The sequence below is a fragment of the Pristiophorus japonicus genome, chromosome 8 (assembly GCF_044704955.1).
Source record: "Pristiophorus japonicus isolate sPriJap1 chromosome 8, sPriJap1.hap1, whole genome shotgun sequence".
NCBI lineage: Eukaryota > Metazoa > Chordata > Chondrichthyes > Pristiophoridae > Pristiophorus > Pristiophorus japonicus.
The window spans coordinates 105,712,429-105,728,350 of NC_091984.1; the positions used below are offsets into that span (position 1 = coordinate 105,712,429).

Sequence of the window (15,922 nt, forward strand, 5' to 3'; positions counted from 1 at the left end):
CCCCATCATTCCCGTCCTAAAAGCGGATGGCTGTGTCAAGATCTGTGGCGACTACAAGGCCACCATCAATCGGGTGTCCTTACAAGATCAATACCCGCTCCAGAGAGCAGAGGACCTCTTCGCCACGCTGGCAGGCAGCAAGCTGTTCACCAAGTTGGACCTCACTTCAGCCTATATGACCCAGGAACTGGCCGACGAATCTAAACTACTGACCACCATCACCACGCACAAGTGACTGTTCGTTTATAACAGGTGCCCGTTTGGCATTCGATCAGCGGCCGCGATTTTTCAAAGAAACATGGAAAGCCTGCTTAAATCCATTCTTGGAACGATCATATTCCAGGACGACATCCTTATCACGGGTCGACACACCGAGGAACACCTCCACAACCTGGAGGAGGTGCTACGCCGACTGGACCGGGTAGGCCTGCGACTCAAGAAGTCTAAATATATGTGTTCTTGGCTCCTGAGGTTGAGTTTCTGGGCAGGAGGGTTGCTATGGATGGGACTCGGCCCACTGAATCCAAAACAGAGGCGATTCGATGAGCACCCAGGCCCTGCAACACATCGGAGTTGCGTTCATTCCTGGGACTGTTGAACTATTTCGGGAACTTTCTGCCGAACTTGAGCACGTTGTTGGAGCCGCTACATGTGCTCCTGCGTAAGGGTTGTGATTGGTTTTGGGGGGACTGTCAGGAACGGGCTTTTGATCAGATGAGAAACCTACTTTGTTCAAACAAGTTGTTTGTACGACCCCTGTAAAAAAAATTGGTTCTGACATGTGATGCATCGTCCTATGGGGTTGGGTGCGTGTTGCAGCAGGGCAATGCTGAGGGTCAACTACAACCTGTTTATGCCTCCAGGTCGCTCTCTCAAGCAGAACGGGGATATGGGATGGTCGAGAAGGAAGCGCTTGCATGTGTCTATGGTGTAAAAAAAATGCATCAGTACCTCTTTGGTAGGAAGTTTGAATTAGAGACGGACCACAAGCCATTAATATCCCTGTTGTCAGACAGCAAGGCTGTCAATGCCAACGCATCAGCTCGCATACAGCGATGGGCTCTCACACTGGCTGCTTATGACTACTCCATCCGGCACCGGCCCGGCACTGAAAATTGCGCTGACACGCTCAGCAGGCTTCCACTGGCCACCACTGAGAGGGCAGCGGAGCAAAGCGCCGAGATGGTCATGGCGGTCAATGCCTTTGACAGCGCAGGCTCCCCCATCACAGCCAGCCAGATCAAAATCTGGGCAGAGATCCCCTCCTATCCCTGATTAAGAAATGTGTCCTGACTGGGGATTGGGCGCCCGCACACGGAGCATGGCCCGAGGAGGTCAGACCGTTCCACAGACGGATGGATGAGCTCTCCATCCAAGCCGACTGCCTATTATGGGGCAGCTGGGTAATTATGCCCCAGAAGGGCAGGGAGGCATTCATCAGGGAACTCCACAGCGAGCACCCAGGCATTGTGCTGATGAAGGCCATTGCCCGGTCACACGTTTGGTGGCCTGGAATTGATTCAGACCTGGAACACTGTGTTCGCAGGTGCATGACGTGTGCCCAGCTGGGTAATGCCCCCAGGGAGGTCCTGCTCAGCCTATGGCCCTGGCCCACCAGGCCACGGATTCACGTTGATTACGCGGGCCTGTTCATAGGAAAGATGTTCCTTATTGTGGTAATGCGTACTCGAAATGGATCGAGTGCATCATTCTGAATTCATGCACGTCATCCACCACCGTGGAAAGCCTACGTGCGATCTTTGCAACCCATGGCTTGCCGGACATCCTGGTTAGTGATAATGGCCCATGTTTCACAAGCTACGAATTCCGAGAGTTTATGTCGGGCAATGGCATCAACCACGTCAGGACTGCGCCATTCAAGCCGGCCTCCAATGGCCAGGCGGAACGTGCGGTCCAAATCATTAAGCAAGATATGCTCAGGATTCAAGGACCCTTCCTACAATGCCATCTATTGCGATTCCTGCTGGCCTATAGATCCCGACCGCACTCATTCACGGAGGTCCCGCCTGCAGAGCTACTAATGAAATGGACACTCAAAACTCGGTTGTGCATCATTCACCCAGTCCTGACCGACATAGTTGAGGGCAAGCGCAAGTCACAAAACGAGTACCATGACCGTAATTCGAGGGGGAGATGTATAGAAATAAATGATCCTGTATTCGTCCTCAATCATGCCATGGGGCCCAAATGGTTGAGGGCACTGTAATTGACAAAGAGGGGAATAGGGTCATCGTGGTAAAACTCAACAATGGTCAGATATGCCGTAAGCATCTGGACCAAGTAAAAAAAAAGGTTCAGCAACGACAAGGAGGAACCTGAAGACCATGAGATGGAGCTCACAACACTGCCAGTGAACGAGCAACAAGATAAATCAGAAGAATGCACAGTCATTGTGGTCAGCCCGGAATCACCACAGGTGACAGACACTCACGTCAGTGTCCAACAACCAGAGCCCCAACTGCGACGCTCCATGAGGGAGCGTAGACCACCTGAAAGACTAAACCTATGATCCCAATAAGACTTTTGGGGGTGGGGGGGGGGGGAAAGAGAGAAGAGAGGTGATGTCATGTGTTCAACCACAATGTAACACCACTGTATTACTGTATACACTCAACCTAGATGCACACCTTGACCACAAGGGGTGAACTTGTGGGAGACACTCCTTACCTGATCACACAGGTATAAAAAGGGAGGTCCCACGCAGGGTCATCGTCTTTGGAGTCCTGTGAATAAAGAGTTAAGGTCACAGAGTGACCTTGTCCCCAGAATGTGCCTCATATGGTTTCATACTATAGAGTAAGGACATTACACCAGTGACCTATGGCATCGCTGAAATTCTACTCCGCAGATTGAGGTAATGTCACACATATCACTGCCACATTTTTTTTTTAAATCTAGAAAGACCCAGCAAAGAATCCTTTACTAAGTGAGCAACAGTCTGCAAATTCCAATAATGCAGATTGCATTTAAAACCACTGACATTTAGAATCTTCCTATAGTTACAAACCAGACATGACTGTAAAGTATTCCTTCCAAGATGCAAAAGGAATTTGCTGGGAGTGAAATTCTACAGCTGACATATAGCCACAACATCTTTCACTAACCAACCTCTATTCCTTCTGAGAAAATGAAAAAGGCTGTGAAGATCAGGAATAATCCATTCACAAATCCAGCCAGAACCTCTGCTCGGACATACCTGCCAAAGGAAGCAAAATATATATGAAGGAATAGGATAACACTTTGCTACCACATGACCAGGAGCATTAACTGGTTTCTTCAAAATTGTTAGACATGTTTGTTGAAAATAACCAGAGTGTAAATGACGGTGCATTTTCCACTAATAGTACATTGAGGCTATTACTTGTTTGAGAGTTCCCTATTTTGTAACCCTTTCCCATGCTGTCTACACAGTGCTTACATTGCCATGATCATAGCAATGTAATGTTGACTCTGGACTGTGTTTTAATTTCTTTATAGTGCAAATATAATCATTTCTCGATCCCAAACCTGGATGCATCATACTAGCACATTGATAATGGGATCAGCCTGAAACCCCAAGCAAAATTAACATGTTAAAAAAGCAAAATGTTAAGGGTCTGTCACACTGGCTCATTTTGTGATGCCAACAGAGCCTACGTGCTTTCAATCAGACTCAGGTTGACTGAAGTGCTCACAGAGGAACTATTGTCAGACTGGTTAAGGCAGCTGCAATTCTGGACACGCATCTTGAGTGCAGAGGTGAGCACATCATTTATACTTTTGGAGGAGAGAATCGTATAAAAAATACATTTTTAAGAGTAAGCCAACAACGCTGCAGCATGCTTAATAGTGCTGGGTTACAAAGCATCACCAACATTCAGCTGTGAAATGATGCAGGATGGGACCAGAGAGGGGAAATAGGAGAGGGAATAAATTGCCAAATTCTTGTACTTCCGTCAGAAATGTAAAAAAACAAATCAATGGATCTACGACCTTTTTTTGTGGCGACGTGAGGGAAAAACTTAAATCTCTCCAAGAGATAAAAGCAAAGTCTGGTCTAGTTTGTGGTTCATTCTATTAACAGGTGTCAGTGCTGCAACCACCCTGAAACCCAAGCATCTCTGTTGGAGGGAAAAGAGGAAGGGCTTGACTGCTAAATATATGTATATCCACGCAATCAAATGGTAATAAGCCTCCAGCTCTTACCCATAGGAAAAGGTATCGTTCGACCTCCATCTGGAGATCACTGATGCTGCCAGTCCAGCCAGAAGGGCAGTGCAGTCAAAGAACATGTGGAACGAGTCCGAAATGAGACCTAAACTAAAGCACAACAGATCAAATTCACAACACACTTCCAACAGAACCCCACAGAGTTTTAGCATGATAAAATTCAAACCTCAGTCCTACAATGAACCATCACCTTTTAGACAATCGTGAACTTTTCCACCCAAGTCTGTTTGAAACTAATATAGATCAGCCATGATCTCATTGAATGGCAGAACAGACTCTGTGGGCTGAATGGCCTAGTCCTGTATGTTCCAATACAATGGGTAGCTCAATGTGGGGTGGGGAGGAGGTGGAAAAGAGTGAAGCCTTCTGAATTCAGGTGAATAAACCAAAAGTTATAGCCCAAATGAATGGTCACCTAACCTAATTTAACCATCCCTACCAACCTCTCCGAGGGTACACACAATCTCTGAGCAGCACAGCTCTAGTAAGGAGGACAAAGAAGAACAACTTGCATTTAAATAAACAAAATACTGCAAATGCTGGAAACACTGAGATTAGGCTTACACCCTTTGTCAGAACATCTTCACTCCAGATGCTGCTTGATCTGCTGAGTATATCCAGTATTTTTAATTTTGTATCTATACAACAACATCTTTAGTGTAAAGAAATGTCATAAAGCACCACAAATAGGCATAAGGAAACAGGCTGAGCTAGGGAGAGATTATGAAGGGAGATGTAGACAGTTGCAGCTGTCTGAAAAGGCATCAGTACCAACATAATTACTAAACAGGAATCATCAGTGCCAACACTTCACTAGAATGTCATTGTAATGTAAATCAGCTTAAAGTGGTTTTGGCTGCCACTCTGGACCAGAGCCCATTACTTCTATTTCCTTTTTTCTCTCCCTTTTTTTCCTTTTCTCTTTACCCCTCCTAGACCCCTCTCTCCTGTCATCAAGCCTTCTTTCACTGCTTTCCTCTCAGGTACTCTCAAATCCCTACCCCAACTTTTCAGCACTTCTCAACCTTCCTACCCTCCTAACGCAGTCCCAGGCTTGACTCCCTTGGTCCAAATGGCTCATCAAAACTATCTTTGCTGCCTCATTACAAATAGCAACCCCAACTGCCCCATCCTACTCTCGCCGCCCAGCGCACACCTGCTTAGGCTGATCTTGCCAACCTCCTGTCTGTCCCCGCGCAGACCCCGTGGACTCTGCCAGTAGATCAGATATCACCGCTCCTCTCTGCATCTCCCTCCAAAGTGTCTGTTCAAGGTCCTTGTCATCCATGAGCTCATTGTGGATGATTGCATCGACATCATAATTGGACAGAAACCTGGCTGAGGGGTGATGACACCTTCTCCGCCTGGCTATACCTTCCACCACTGCAGTGGCAGTGAAGCCCTCATCGCCAAATCACATCTTGGTCTATCCCCCTACTCCTCCAGCACCTTTGAGCATCTCACCTTGTTCCACACCCCTCATTTAAAATTCTCGTTCTCTACCGCCCACTCAAGTACCACGCCAAGTTTCTCACCAAGATAGCTTCACTGCTTTTCTCCCTCACCCTCTGCAGCGAACAACTTTTCATCCTCGGTGATTTCAACCTCCATCTCAACTCATCATGCTCTCTCTCCTGAGTTCACTGCCCTCCTATCCTCCCAAAATCTCTCTCACCCCCTCCCCATATAAATTCCCTGACCCATATTCACGGCCGCCCCCTCGACCTCGCCATCTGACGTGGGCTTGCTGATCCCATTGTGTGGAAATCACAGATAAGGCTATCTCTGATCACTTCCTTGTATCACTCTCCAGCCACATCCCCCTCCCAATTCCACTTCCTTTTGTGCTTTCAAATTCCCAACTGTCCAGCCTTTGACCCTTCATTCACAACATTTCTGCAGCCACCAATCTGCTCAATCACTCTCAACTCCACCTTTGATGTCATTGTTCCCATTAAAACAATGACTCTTTCTCACACCCCGGTCCTTCCCCATTGTATGGCCTTCATCTCCATTCCCTGAAGTCAAAAGGACACAGAGTTGAACGTCTATAGCGGACAACTGGTTTAAGTAATCACCACCTTATTTGGCTGGACCACAAAAAGCACAGTCGGTTCCTGCTCTCCTCTGCCAAAACTGCTCATTATTCCAGGATCATCCTAGAATGCAAAGATAGCGCGCGGCATCGCCTCTTCACTGTTAACTGTCTTCTTAGACCCTCTCTTCCCTGCTTCTTCCAACCACACCTTCATCAACAAGTATGGGGAGCTCATGGACTTCTTTGTCACAAAGACTAAGACCATCTATCAGCTGCCTCTGGCACTTCCCTCCCTTCCCCTAGCCCAGGGGTTTTCAACCGGTTTGCTTCCAAGGCCCCCAATCCAGTGCTATAAATGTTCCATGGGCCCCCGTAACACAACACAAGTATTTTTCCAGCATAAAAATTAATTAGTTATTAAGAACTCTATTTATCATGTCCTAAATTTACATAAGTAAAATACTGTGGATGCTGGAAATCTGAAATAAAAACAGGAAATGCTGGAAATACACAGGTCAGGCAGCATCTGTGGAGAGAGAAACAGAGTTAACGTTTCCGGTCTGACGAAAGGTTATTGACCTGAAATGATTTTTTCTCTCTCCACTGAAGCTGCCTGACCTGCTGAGTATTTCCAGCACTTTGTGTTTTTATCCTAAATTTACATTATCTGCCTATTTGTGGCTCACGGTCTGCTCCACCCCATGAACCATTTGCTCTTCAGGAAGTGAAAAAGGAACAAGTGCTGTGCTCACTACAGGCCCGTTTTGTGCAGTCGGTCAGACTGAATTAAAAGTAAGCGACTTGAATTAACAGCACCAGAATGGCAGAGGGACATGAGAGAAATGGACCCTGAGCGACTATACCCACCCGACCATCGTCATAAATCCTGTAGCGACAAAGGCAGCCCACCTCTTTCCTCCTTCCAACCCTTTCACAAATAGCCAGCGGTACCTCAGAGGACACAAGCGCCCAAACTAGGCCTATCCATCCGTCAGAGAAACACATGGCCAGGAATAAAAAGCTGAGTCTGAGGCACGAGGAAAATCGTGATAATGCTTTCAGCTATTTTATTAACTCAGACTGAAGACATTGAAGGAGTATCACACCGGATCCTAATTATTATGGCCTTGCCGTAGGCCCAGAGACTGGAAAGTCTCTTTCCTCCCCCCCCATACCCACCTCCCTCCAAGGCTACGTGGCATGCGCACTCTCCATTGACGGTGCTCTTTTCAACGCGTGAGCGGCTTCCAAGCAACACTTGGACGCTGCGCACGAGGGGAAAGCAATTATTATGGCCTTTCCACAATCCCAGAGACTGGATCAAAAAACAATCTTACCGAGATAAATATTGCTGTAAAAATCAGTGATATGTAAAGGGACTTGTCCAAGCGTTTAAATGGTGTCCAACAGCAAGAACATGAATTGACTGCACATGCAGTCTTTGTATAGCTGAGACTATTCCACTAGTCTCAACATACAGGAGAGACTGTATAAACATTAGTCTCCCCTACATAGTGATAGGACAAACCAACTGGCAGACCTCTGAAATCTTCTCGCAGCCCCCTAGACACCCCTCATTTAAGAACCCCTGAATTAGCCCACCAAGCTAAACTTCCCCCAAGGTTGCCCCCTGCCCTAGCCCTGAACTCTCAAGTTTCTTTGCTATCCTGCGAGCTCATCTTGTCCACAAGATCCACCTCCTGCTCCCGCGACCCTATTCCCACCAAACTGGCCAACCACCCAACTTCCCTTCCTGGCCCCTATGTTATCTGATATTGTTAATGTTCCCTCTTCTCTGTTACTGTCCGCCCACCACTTCAAATCTGCCATCAGTACCCTTCTCCTCCAAGAAACACACCTTTGACCACTCTGCCCTTGCAAACTACTACCCTATCTCCAAACTCCCTTTCCTCTCCAAAGTCCTTGAACGTATTGTCGCCTTCCAAATCCGTGCCCATCTTTCCCGCAGCTCCATGTTTGAATCTCTCCAATCAGGTTTCCAGCCCTGCCACAGTACTGAAACGGCCAAAGTCACAAATTACATTGCGACTGTGACAAACTACCCCTCATAATCCGTCTTGACCTATCTGCTGCCTTTGACACAGTTGACCCCGCCATCCTCCTCCAAAGCCTCTCCTTCGTTGTTCACCTGTGTGGGACTGCCCCCACCTGGTTTCGTTCTTATTTCTCCAGTTGTAGCCAGAGAGTCACATGCAACAGATTCTCTTCCCTCTCCAGCACTGTTACCTCTGGAGTCCCCCAAGTATCTATCCTTGTCCCCCTCCTATTTCTCACCTGCATGCTTCCCCTCGGCGACATCATCCGAAAACACAGCATCAGTTTTCACATGTACACTAATGACACCCAGCTCTCCCTCACCACCACCTCTGTCTGATTTGTCACACTGCTTGCCTGACATCCAGTACTGGATGAGCAGAAATTTCCTCCAAACTAAATATTGGGAAGACCAAAACCATTGTCTTCAGTCCTTGCCACAAACTCCATTCTCTAGCCACCAACTCCATCGCTGTCTTTGACAACTGTCTGAGGATGAACCAGCCGATTCACAATCTTGATGTCGTATTGGACACAGAGATTAGCTTCCCATCACATAATTACATATCCTCTCCATCAAGACCGTCTACTTCCACCTCTAACATTGCCCGACTCCGTCCCTGCCTCAGCCCATCTGCTGCTGAATCCCTCATCCATGCCTTTGTTACCTCTAGACTTAACTATTCTAATGCTCTCCCTGAAAACCTCCCATCTTCCACCCTACATGAACTTGAGTTCATCCAAAACTCTGCTGAACATATTCTAACTCTTAAATCTTGTTCACCCGTCACCCCTGTGCTCGCTGACCTAAATTGGCTCCCTGTCTGGCAATGCCTCAATTTTAAAATTCTGTTTTCAAATCCCCCCCTCCACCGCCCCGCCCCATGGACTTGTCCTTCTCATCTCTGTAGCCTCCTCCAGCCCTGCAAGCCCAGAGATCTCTGGGCTCCTCTAATTTTGGCCTCTTGCGCACCCCCAATTTTAATTGCTCCACCATTGGCAGCGTGCCTTCAGCTGCCTAGGCCCTAAGCTCTGGAATTCCCTCCCTAAACCTCTCCATCTCGCTCCCCCTTTAAGACACTCTTTAAAACCTACCTCTTTGTTCAACCTTTTGGTCATCTGCCTCAATATCTCCTTCTGTGACTTGGGTGTCAAATTTTGTTTGATACGCTTCTGTGAAGTACCTCGAGACATTTTGCTACGTTAAAGGTGCTACATAAATGCAAGTTGTTATAGTACAGTAAGTGGTCACTTAATTCAGTCTCATATTTATGAAGCCAGTTTGAGTTTGAGAGTCCAATGCATTTTAAGCCCTTTAATAATCACGAAAGCAAATACAATAAAAATTGGACAGATTAAGGAGTATCAATGGCTTAGACTACAAGAGAGGCTGGATTTGCATCAGTTTACAGTAAACAAATCTGCAGAGACGTCTCCTGCTCTGTAAGGAAATTCTTCCATAAAAATGTAGTTTTAACATTTCATCCCATTTCATTCCCAATTCATTCCCAATTCATTCCCAATTCATTCCCAATTCATTCCCAATTCATTCCCAATTCATTCCCAATTCTTATCCTTGGATCTCTAGTCCATTTAGTTGAGGCACCGAGGGATCCACTCAGATACAAGCACATTGCTGCTGCTCCCACCACTGCTTCCAAAAGTAGCTGAAAACTTCTCCAATCTCTCAGATGTACATATTCAGTAGATGACCCATACCAGACAGGTCCAAAGTTTGCTCACTAACCTGTGCTAAGTTACATGAGTCAAAACAGCAGATGGGGCTTTACAAGTGGGTATAGCATCCATGGGTTAAGATGGGAAAATCGGAAAGTGGGCTTACTTTTGATGCTCGCCAAGGTCAAAAAGCCTGCCGATGCTCATTGTCAAGATTTACACATGAATAATAACCACATTGGTGAGGTGCCAGAAGCAAGGGAATCAAGGGATATGGGGATAGTGCAGGAAAGTGGAGTTGAGGTAGAAGATCAGCCATGATCTTACTGAATGGCAGAGCGGGCTCGACAGACCGAATGGCCTACTTCTGCTCCTATTTCTTATGTCACACAGTGTATCTAAAATCTTGCGTAAGGGAGGAGTTAACGTCCTCAGGACAGAAGAGGGGGATTAAATGCAAGGGATTTACAAGACAGGAGAAAGTTCTTTACAGTGTTGTGAAGTTGTGGAATTCACCTCCAGGGTTAGTGGTTGAGGCAGAAACTAGATCAACATTCAAGAATAGATTGGATAGTTGGACAAAGGGATATGGGAACAGGTGGGCAAATATGTCAAAATATTTGCTTGCATGGAACGTAAACTTCAACACAGACTAGTTGTGCCCAATGGCCTGTTTCAGTGCTGTAACTTGTTCGTATTTTATATATATATATCCTCAGCAAAGAGAGAGAATAGTTGTCAGCTGTGGCTCAGTTGGTAGCACACTCGCCTCAGAGTCAGTAGGTTCTGGGTTCAAGGCCAAGAACTTAAGCAGATAATCTACGCTGACAGTTCAGTGCAGTACTGAGGGAACTCTGCACTCTTCTGGATGAAACGTTAAACCAAGGCCCCACCCTGCCCTCAGATGGATGTAAAAGATCCCATCACATGATTTTGAAGAGCAGTGGAGTTCTCCTCGGAGTCCTGGCTAATATTTATCCCTCGACCAATATCACAAACAGATTACCTGTTCATTGCCTTATTGCTGATTGTGGGACCTTGCTGTCTACAAATTGGTTGCCACATTTCTTACATTACAACAGTGACTAAACTTCAAAAATACTTCATTGGCTGCATAACGAAGACTGCCTATTTCCACCTCCGTAACATTGCCCATCTCCGCCCTTGCCTCAGCTCATCCGCTGCTGAAACCCTCATCCATGCCTTGGTTACCTCGAGGCATGACTATTCCAACGCACTCCTGGCTGGCCTCCCACATTCTACCCTACGTAAACTAGAGGTGATCCAAAACTCGACTGCCCGTGTCCCAACTCGTACCTAGTCCCGCTCACCCATCATCCCAGTGCTTGTTGACCTACATTGGCTTCCAGTTAAGCAACGCCTCGATTTCAAAACTCTCATCCTTATTTTTAAATCCCTCCCATGGCCTCGCCCCTCCCTGTCTCTAATCTCCTACAGCCCCACAACCCAACACGACAACCTCTTCCCCCTGTAATCTCCTCCAGCCCCACAACCTTTCTTCCCCCCCACCTCCGCCCCCAAGATGTCTGCGCTCTAATTCTGCCCTCTTGAGCATCCCTGCTTGTAATCGCTCAACCACTGGTGGTTGTGTCTTCTGTTGCCTAGGCCCCAAGCTTTGGAACACCCTGCCTAAACCTCTCCTTCCTCTCTTTCCTCCTTCAAAACGCTTCTTAAAACCTACCTCTTTGACCAAGCTTTTGGTCACCTGTGCTAATTTCTACTTATGCAGCTTGGTGTCAAATATTTTAGCGTCTTGAGACATTTCACAACATTAAAAGATGCTACTTAAATGGAAGTTGTTGTTGTAAAGTGCTTTGGGACATCCTGAGGTCGTGAAAGGTGCTATATAAATGCAAGTCTTTTCCCCCACAAACTAAAATGCAAAGAAAGATGGCAGCCCGGAGCACTGGCGCACTCCCCTTTAAGGAGCACCCCGGGAGCGGATGTCGGCCAGCTTCGCGAAGTGCCAGCCTCTGGAAAACTGATCTTATGTGGCTACTAATTGATTAGATTTCTGCCCTTCTATTGAGACAATAAATCAAGGCCCCAGCTGCCATTTAGATGTATGTAAAAGATCCCAAGAAAGAGTATGGAACTCTCGGTGTCCTGGACAACATTCATCCCTCAACCAAAACAGATTAGATGGTTGTTTATCTCATTTACTGTTTGTGGGACCTTGCTTTTCACAAATTGGTTGCCGTGATTACCTACAAAAAAATGATTATTTCAAAAGTAATTAATTTGTTATAAAAGGCTTTAGGACATTCAATGACATTTAAACACTATATAAATGCAAGCTTTTGCACATCTGCCAATGATCTCACAAACAAAAAACAATACTAGAATCAAGTCAAATATTACATTCTGTAATCATTGGCACACTAACTGGTCATTCAGCTGTCAAGGTGTAAATACTGTGGTGTGGAAGCAAGTTATCCTTGTTCGAGGGACCGCCTATGATGATGATGACTGTGTAGGACATAGTCGACGTATTTACTGAGGTGTACGAAAGCATGGGCCTTACGCTAAACATCCATAAGACAAAGGTCCTCCACCAGCCTGTCCTCACCACACAGCACTGCCCCCCCAGTCATCAAGATCCACGGCGTGGCTCTGGACACCGTGGACCACTTCCCATATCTCAGGAGCCTCCTATCAACAAGAGCAGGCATCGACGAGATCCAACACTGCCTCCAGTGCAGACTTCGGTTGTTTGAGGAAATGAGTGTTTGAAGACCAGACCCTCCAAACTGCCACCAAGCTCATGGTCTACAGGGCTGTAGTAATACCCGCCCTCCTGTATGGCTCAGAGACATGGACCATGTACAGTAGACACCTCAAGTTGCTGGAGAAATATCACCAAAGATGTCACCGCAAGATCCTACAAATCTCCTGGGAGGATAGGCGCACCAACATCAGCGTGCTCACTCAGGCTAACGTCCCCAGCATTGAAGCACTGACCAGCTCGATCAGCTCCGCTGGGCAGGCCACATAGTCCGCATGCCAGACACGAGACTCCCAAAGCAGGTGCTCTACTCGGAGCTCCTTCATGGCAAACGAGCCAAAGGTGGGTAGCGGAAACGCTACAAGGACACCCTCAAAGCCTCCCTGATAAAGTGCAACATTCCCACTGACACCTGGGAGTCCCTGGCCCCAAGACCGCCCTAAGTGGAGGAAGTGCATTTGAGAGGGCACTGAGCACCTCGAGTCTCAACACCGAGAGCATGCAGAAATCAAGCGCAGACAGCGGAAAGAGCGTGCGGCAAACCAGTCCCACCCACCCCTTCCCTTAACGACGATCTGTCCCACCTGTGACAGAGTCTGTCGCTCTCGTATTGGACTGTTCAGCCACCAAAGAACTCACTTCAGGAGTGGAAGCAAGTCTTCCTCGATTCCAAGGGACCGCCTATGATGATGATGACTGTGTAACATATTGTGCCTCAAAGTAGCCCGAGCCAGCAACAGAGGAACCAACCTATTAGAGAATCGACAGCACAGAGAGACACCATTCAGCCCAACCATTCTATGTCAATGTTTACCACCCGAGCCTCCTACCACTCTAATCCCACCCTGCCCCCGTAGCCCCTTCTCCCTCATCTGTGCATCAAGCCTCCCTTTACATGGGTGCAGAGTTACACAGAGGAGAGCAGTGCCCGGGCCGGCTTGTTGGTGCTCGTTAACTCCAGCCACCGGTCTGTGGATGTTCATTCCTGGCTGTGGGAGAAGTGCGGCGGGGCCGTGGCGTTTTCTCCCACTTCCTCCTAGGAAGCGCGACGTGGCAGTGCAGCGGGGCTGGGCCCTTGGGCTCACCTGTTGCTCCAGATCCCGTACAGCAGCTCCACGAAAGCGAAGGAGAGGTTCAGCAGCAGAAAGAAGAAGAGGTTCCGGGATGTGGAGTCCGACAGGATGGACCTGGGAAGAGGAAGAGCAAGGGAGAAATCAGCGGGAGAGACACAGACCGCCCATCGGCCCTACACCCAGTCCCACACTCCAGCCAGCCCCGAGCCCCGGGCCCCGGGCTCGGCGAGACGAGACGACAACGGCAGGGCCCGCAGCCGGAGCCGGCCACACTCCCGCTGCCCAGCGGCCCTCTCCGACCTCCCACGTCCCGGCTCCTACCTGAACCAGCCCGACACCTTGCGCAGCAGATTGAGTCGGGGCGGCTTGTACTCATCGTCCTTTATGGAGAGAGGCAACATGGTGACTCCAGGCCGCGGCCGCCGCTCCACGGCAACTGCACTGACTCACGACTCGCTTGCAGCAACTTCCGACCGCCGCGGCCGTACGGCGCGCAACGCGCAAGCGCCGTGCCGTACAGTAAACAGACACTGCTGTTTTCCGTTTCATTGACACTTCCAATTCACCAGTCTGCTCCTCACTCGATGTATGTAGTTACAGTGGGAATGCATAACGTAAGCTGCAGCTGTACACAATATTCTATCAGTTGCACTCTTGGAAATAAAACACATAAATGGACTTTGACACTGGTGAATTTAGAAATCTTTGAAGAGCAACATTTATTTCCTAAGGGTAAAGGTGTGGTATGCCTCCCCAGAATACTGATTTTTGACATGTTTTGGTTTATTTTCCGCCATTTTGAAATGTACAGTTATGCAGCAATTGAAGCCAATGATAATTTATTTTGGAATGGTTTTATATACACAATATTTAAATATTAAAGTTAAAGTAGTTGCTACAAGATACTATTCACTCTTCAGTTTTGCACTATCAGGAAGGAACATGCCAGGCCTACATCTGCAATAGAAAAGGGTTCTGTTTCCTCCAGAATTGAGGGGGGAATCATGTGAAGAGGAGATAAGCGCTATAAATGGAAGTTCTTCCACCCTACTATCAAAACAGGGTTGGTCCACAGCTAAAAATCACAATATATATGTTGTAATTATTATTATGTTGTTTTAATAATGGATTCCACTATAAGAAGTTTTCAAGTTGAGAGCTGAACTTATGACAGGTTACATAGATTAGGCATGTATTTCCTTGAATATAGATTAAAGGGTGATCTAATTAAGGTGTTTAAGATGATTAAACGTTGATAGGGTACGATAGAGAGAAAATATTTACTCTGGTGAGTCCAGAACAAGGGGGCTAACCTTAAAATTAGAGCTAGGCCGTTCAGGGGTGATGTCAGGAAACACTTCTTTACACACAGGGTAGTGGAAATCTGGAAGTCCCAAAAAGCGGCTGAGGCCAGGTCAATTGAAAATTTCAAAACTGAGATTGACAGATTTTTGTTAGGCAAGGATATTAAGGGTTACAGAACCAAGGCAAGTAGATGGAATTAAGATACAGATCAGCCATGATCTAATTGAATGGCAAAACAGGCTTGATGGGCTGAATGGCCTACTCCTGTTCCTATGTTCCTTATACAACCGAGTGGCTTGCTAGGCCACTTTAGAGGGCAGTCAAGAATCAGCCACATTGGAGTCACATATAGTCCAGACTTGGTAAGGACGGCAGGTTTCCATCCCTAAAGCATATTAGTGAACTAGTTGGTTTTTTACAGCAATCCAACAGCTTTATGGACACTTTTACTGATACCAGCTTTTTATTCCTGACTTTTTAAACTGAATTCAAATTCTCAAACTGCCATGGTGGAATTTGAACTCCCAATCTATACATTATTAGTCTAGTAACTTCCTGTGTTTTACTCATAGGTAACATCAGTGTTTCTAATACTACTTGAGAAAGCTAACATTTACAGCACAGAAAGCAAAACAGACAAGCCAATAAAATAAGAGGCAATAAAACAGAATGCATTCATGATCAGAGCTAGAGTACAGGATATGGGGAGAGAAGAGTATCCCTTCAGAGGGGGTTCTGGGCCAGTATCATTTAATATATTTTCTAAAATTGAATGCATCCATTCTATATTTGCTAAGA

The 15,922-nt window shown here is 46.9% G+C and overlaps 1 protein-coding gene across 1 annotated transcript in view; it reads right to left on the minus strand.

Annotated features, from left to right (window-relative positions):
* slc30a7 (solute carrier family 30 member 7) overlaps positions 1–14,304 on the minus strand; it is a 62,015-nt gene extending 47,711 nt beyond the window's left edge. Inside the window, exons 1-4 of the mRNA XM_070887245.1 lie at positions 14,141–14,304; positions 13,832–13,933; positions 4,207–4,320; positions 3,130–3,217 (exon numbers count right to left, since the gene is read on the minus strand). Of these exons, the coding sequence (XP_070743346.1) occupies positions 3,130–3,217; positions 4,207–4,320; positions 13,832–13,933; positions 14,141–14,220 (384 nt within the window). The 5' untranslated portion in view covers positions 14,221–14,304. The remainder of the gene's footprint in view (positions 1–3,129; positions 3,218–4,206; positions 4,321–13,831; positions 13,934–14,140) is intronic.
* Positions 14,305–15,922: the final 1,618 nt, after the last annotated feature.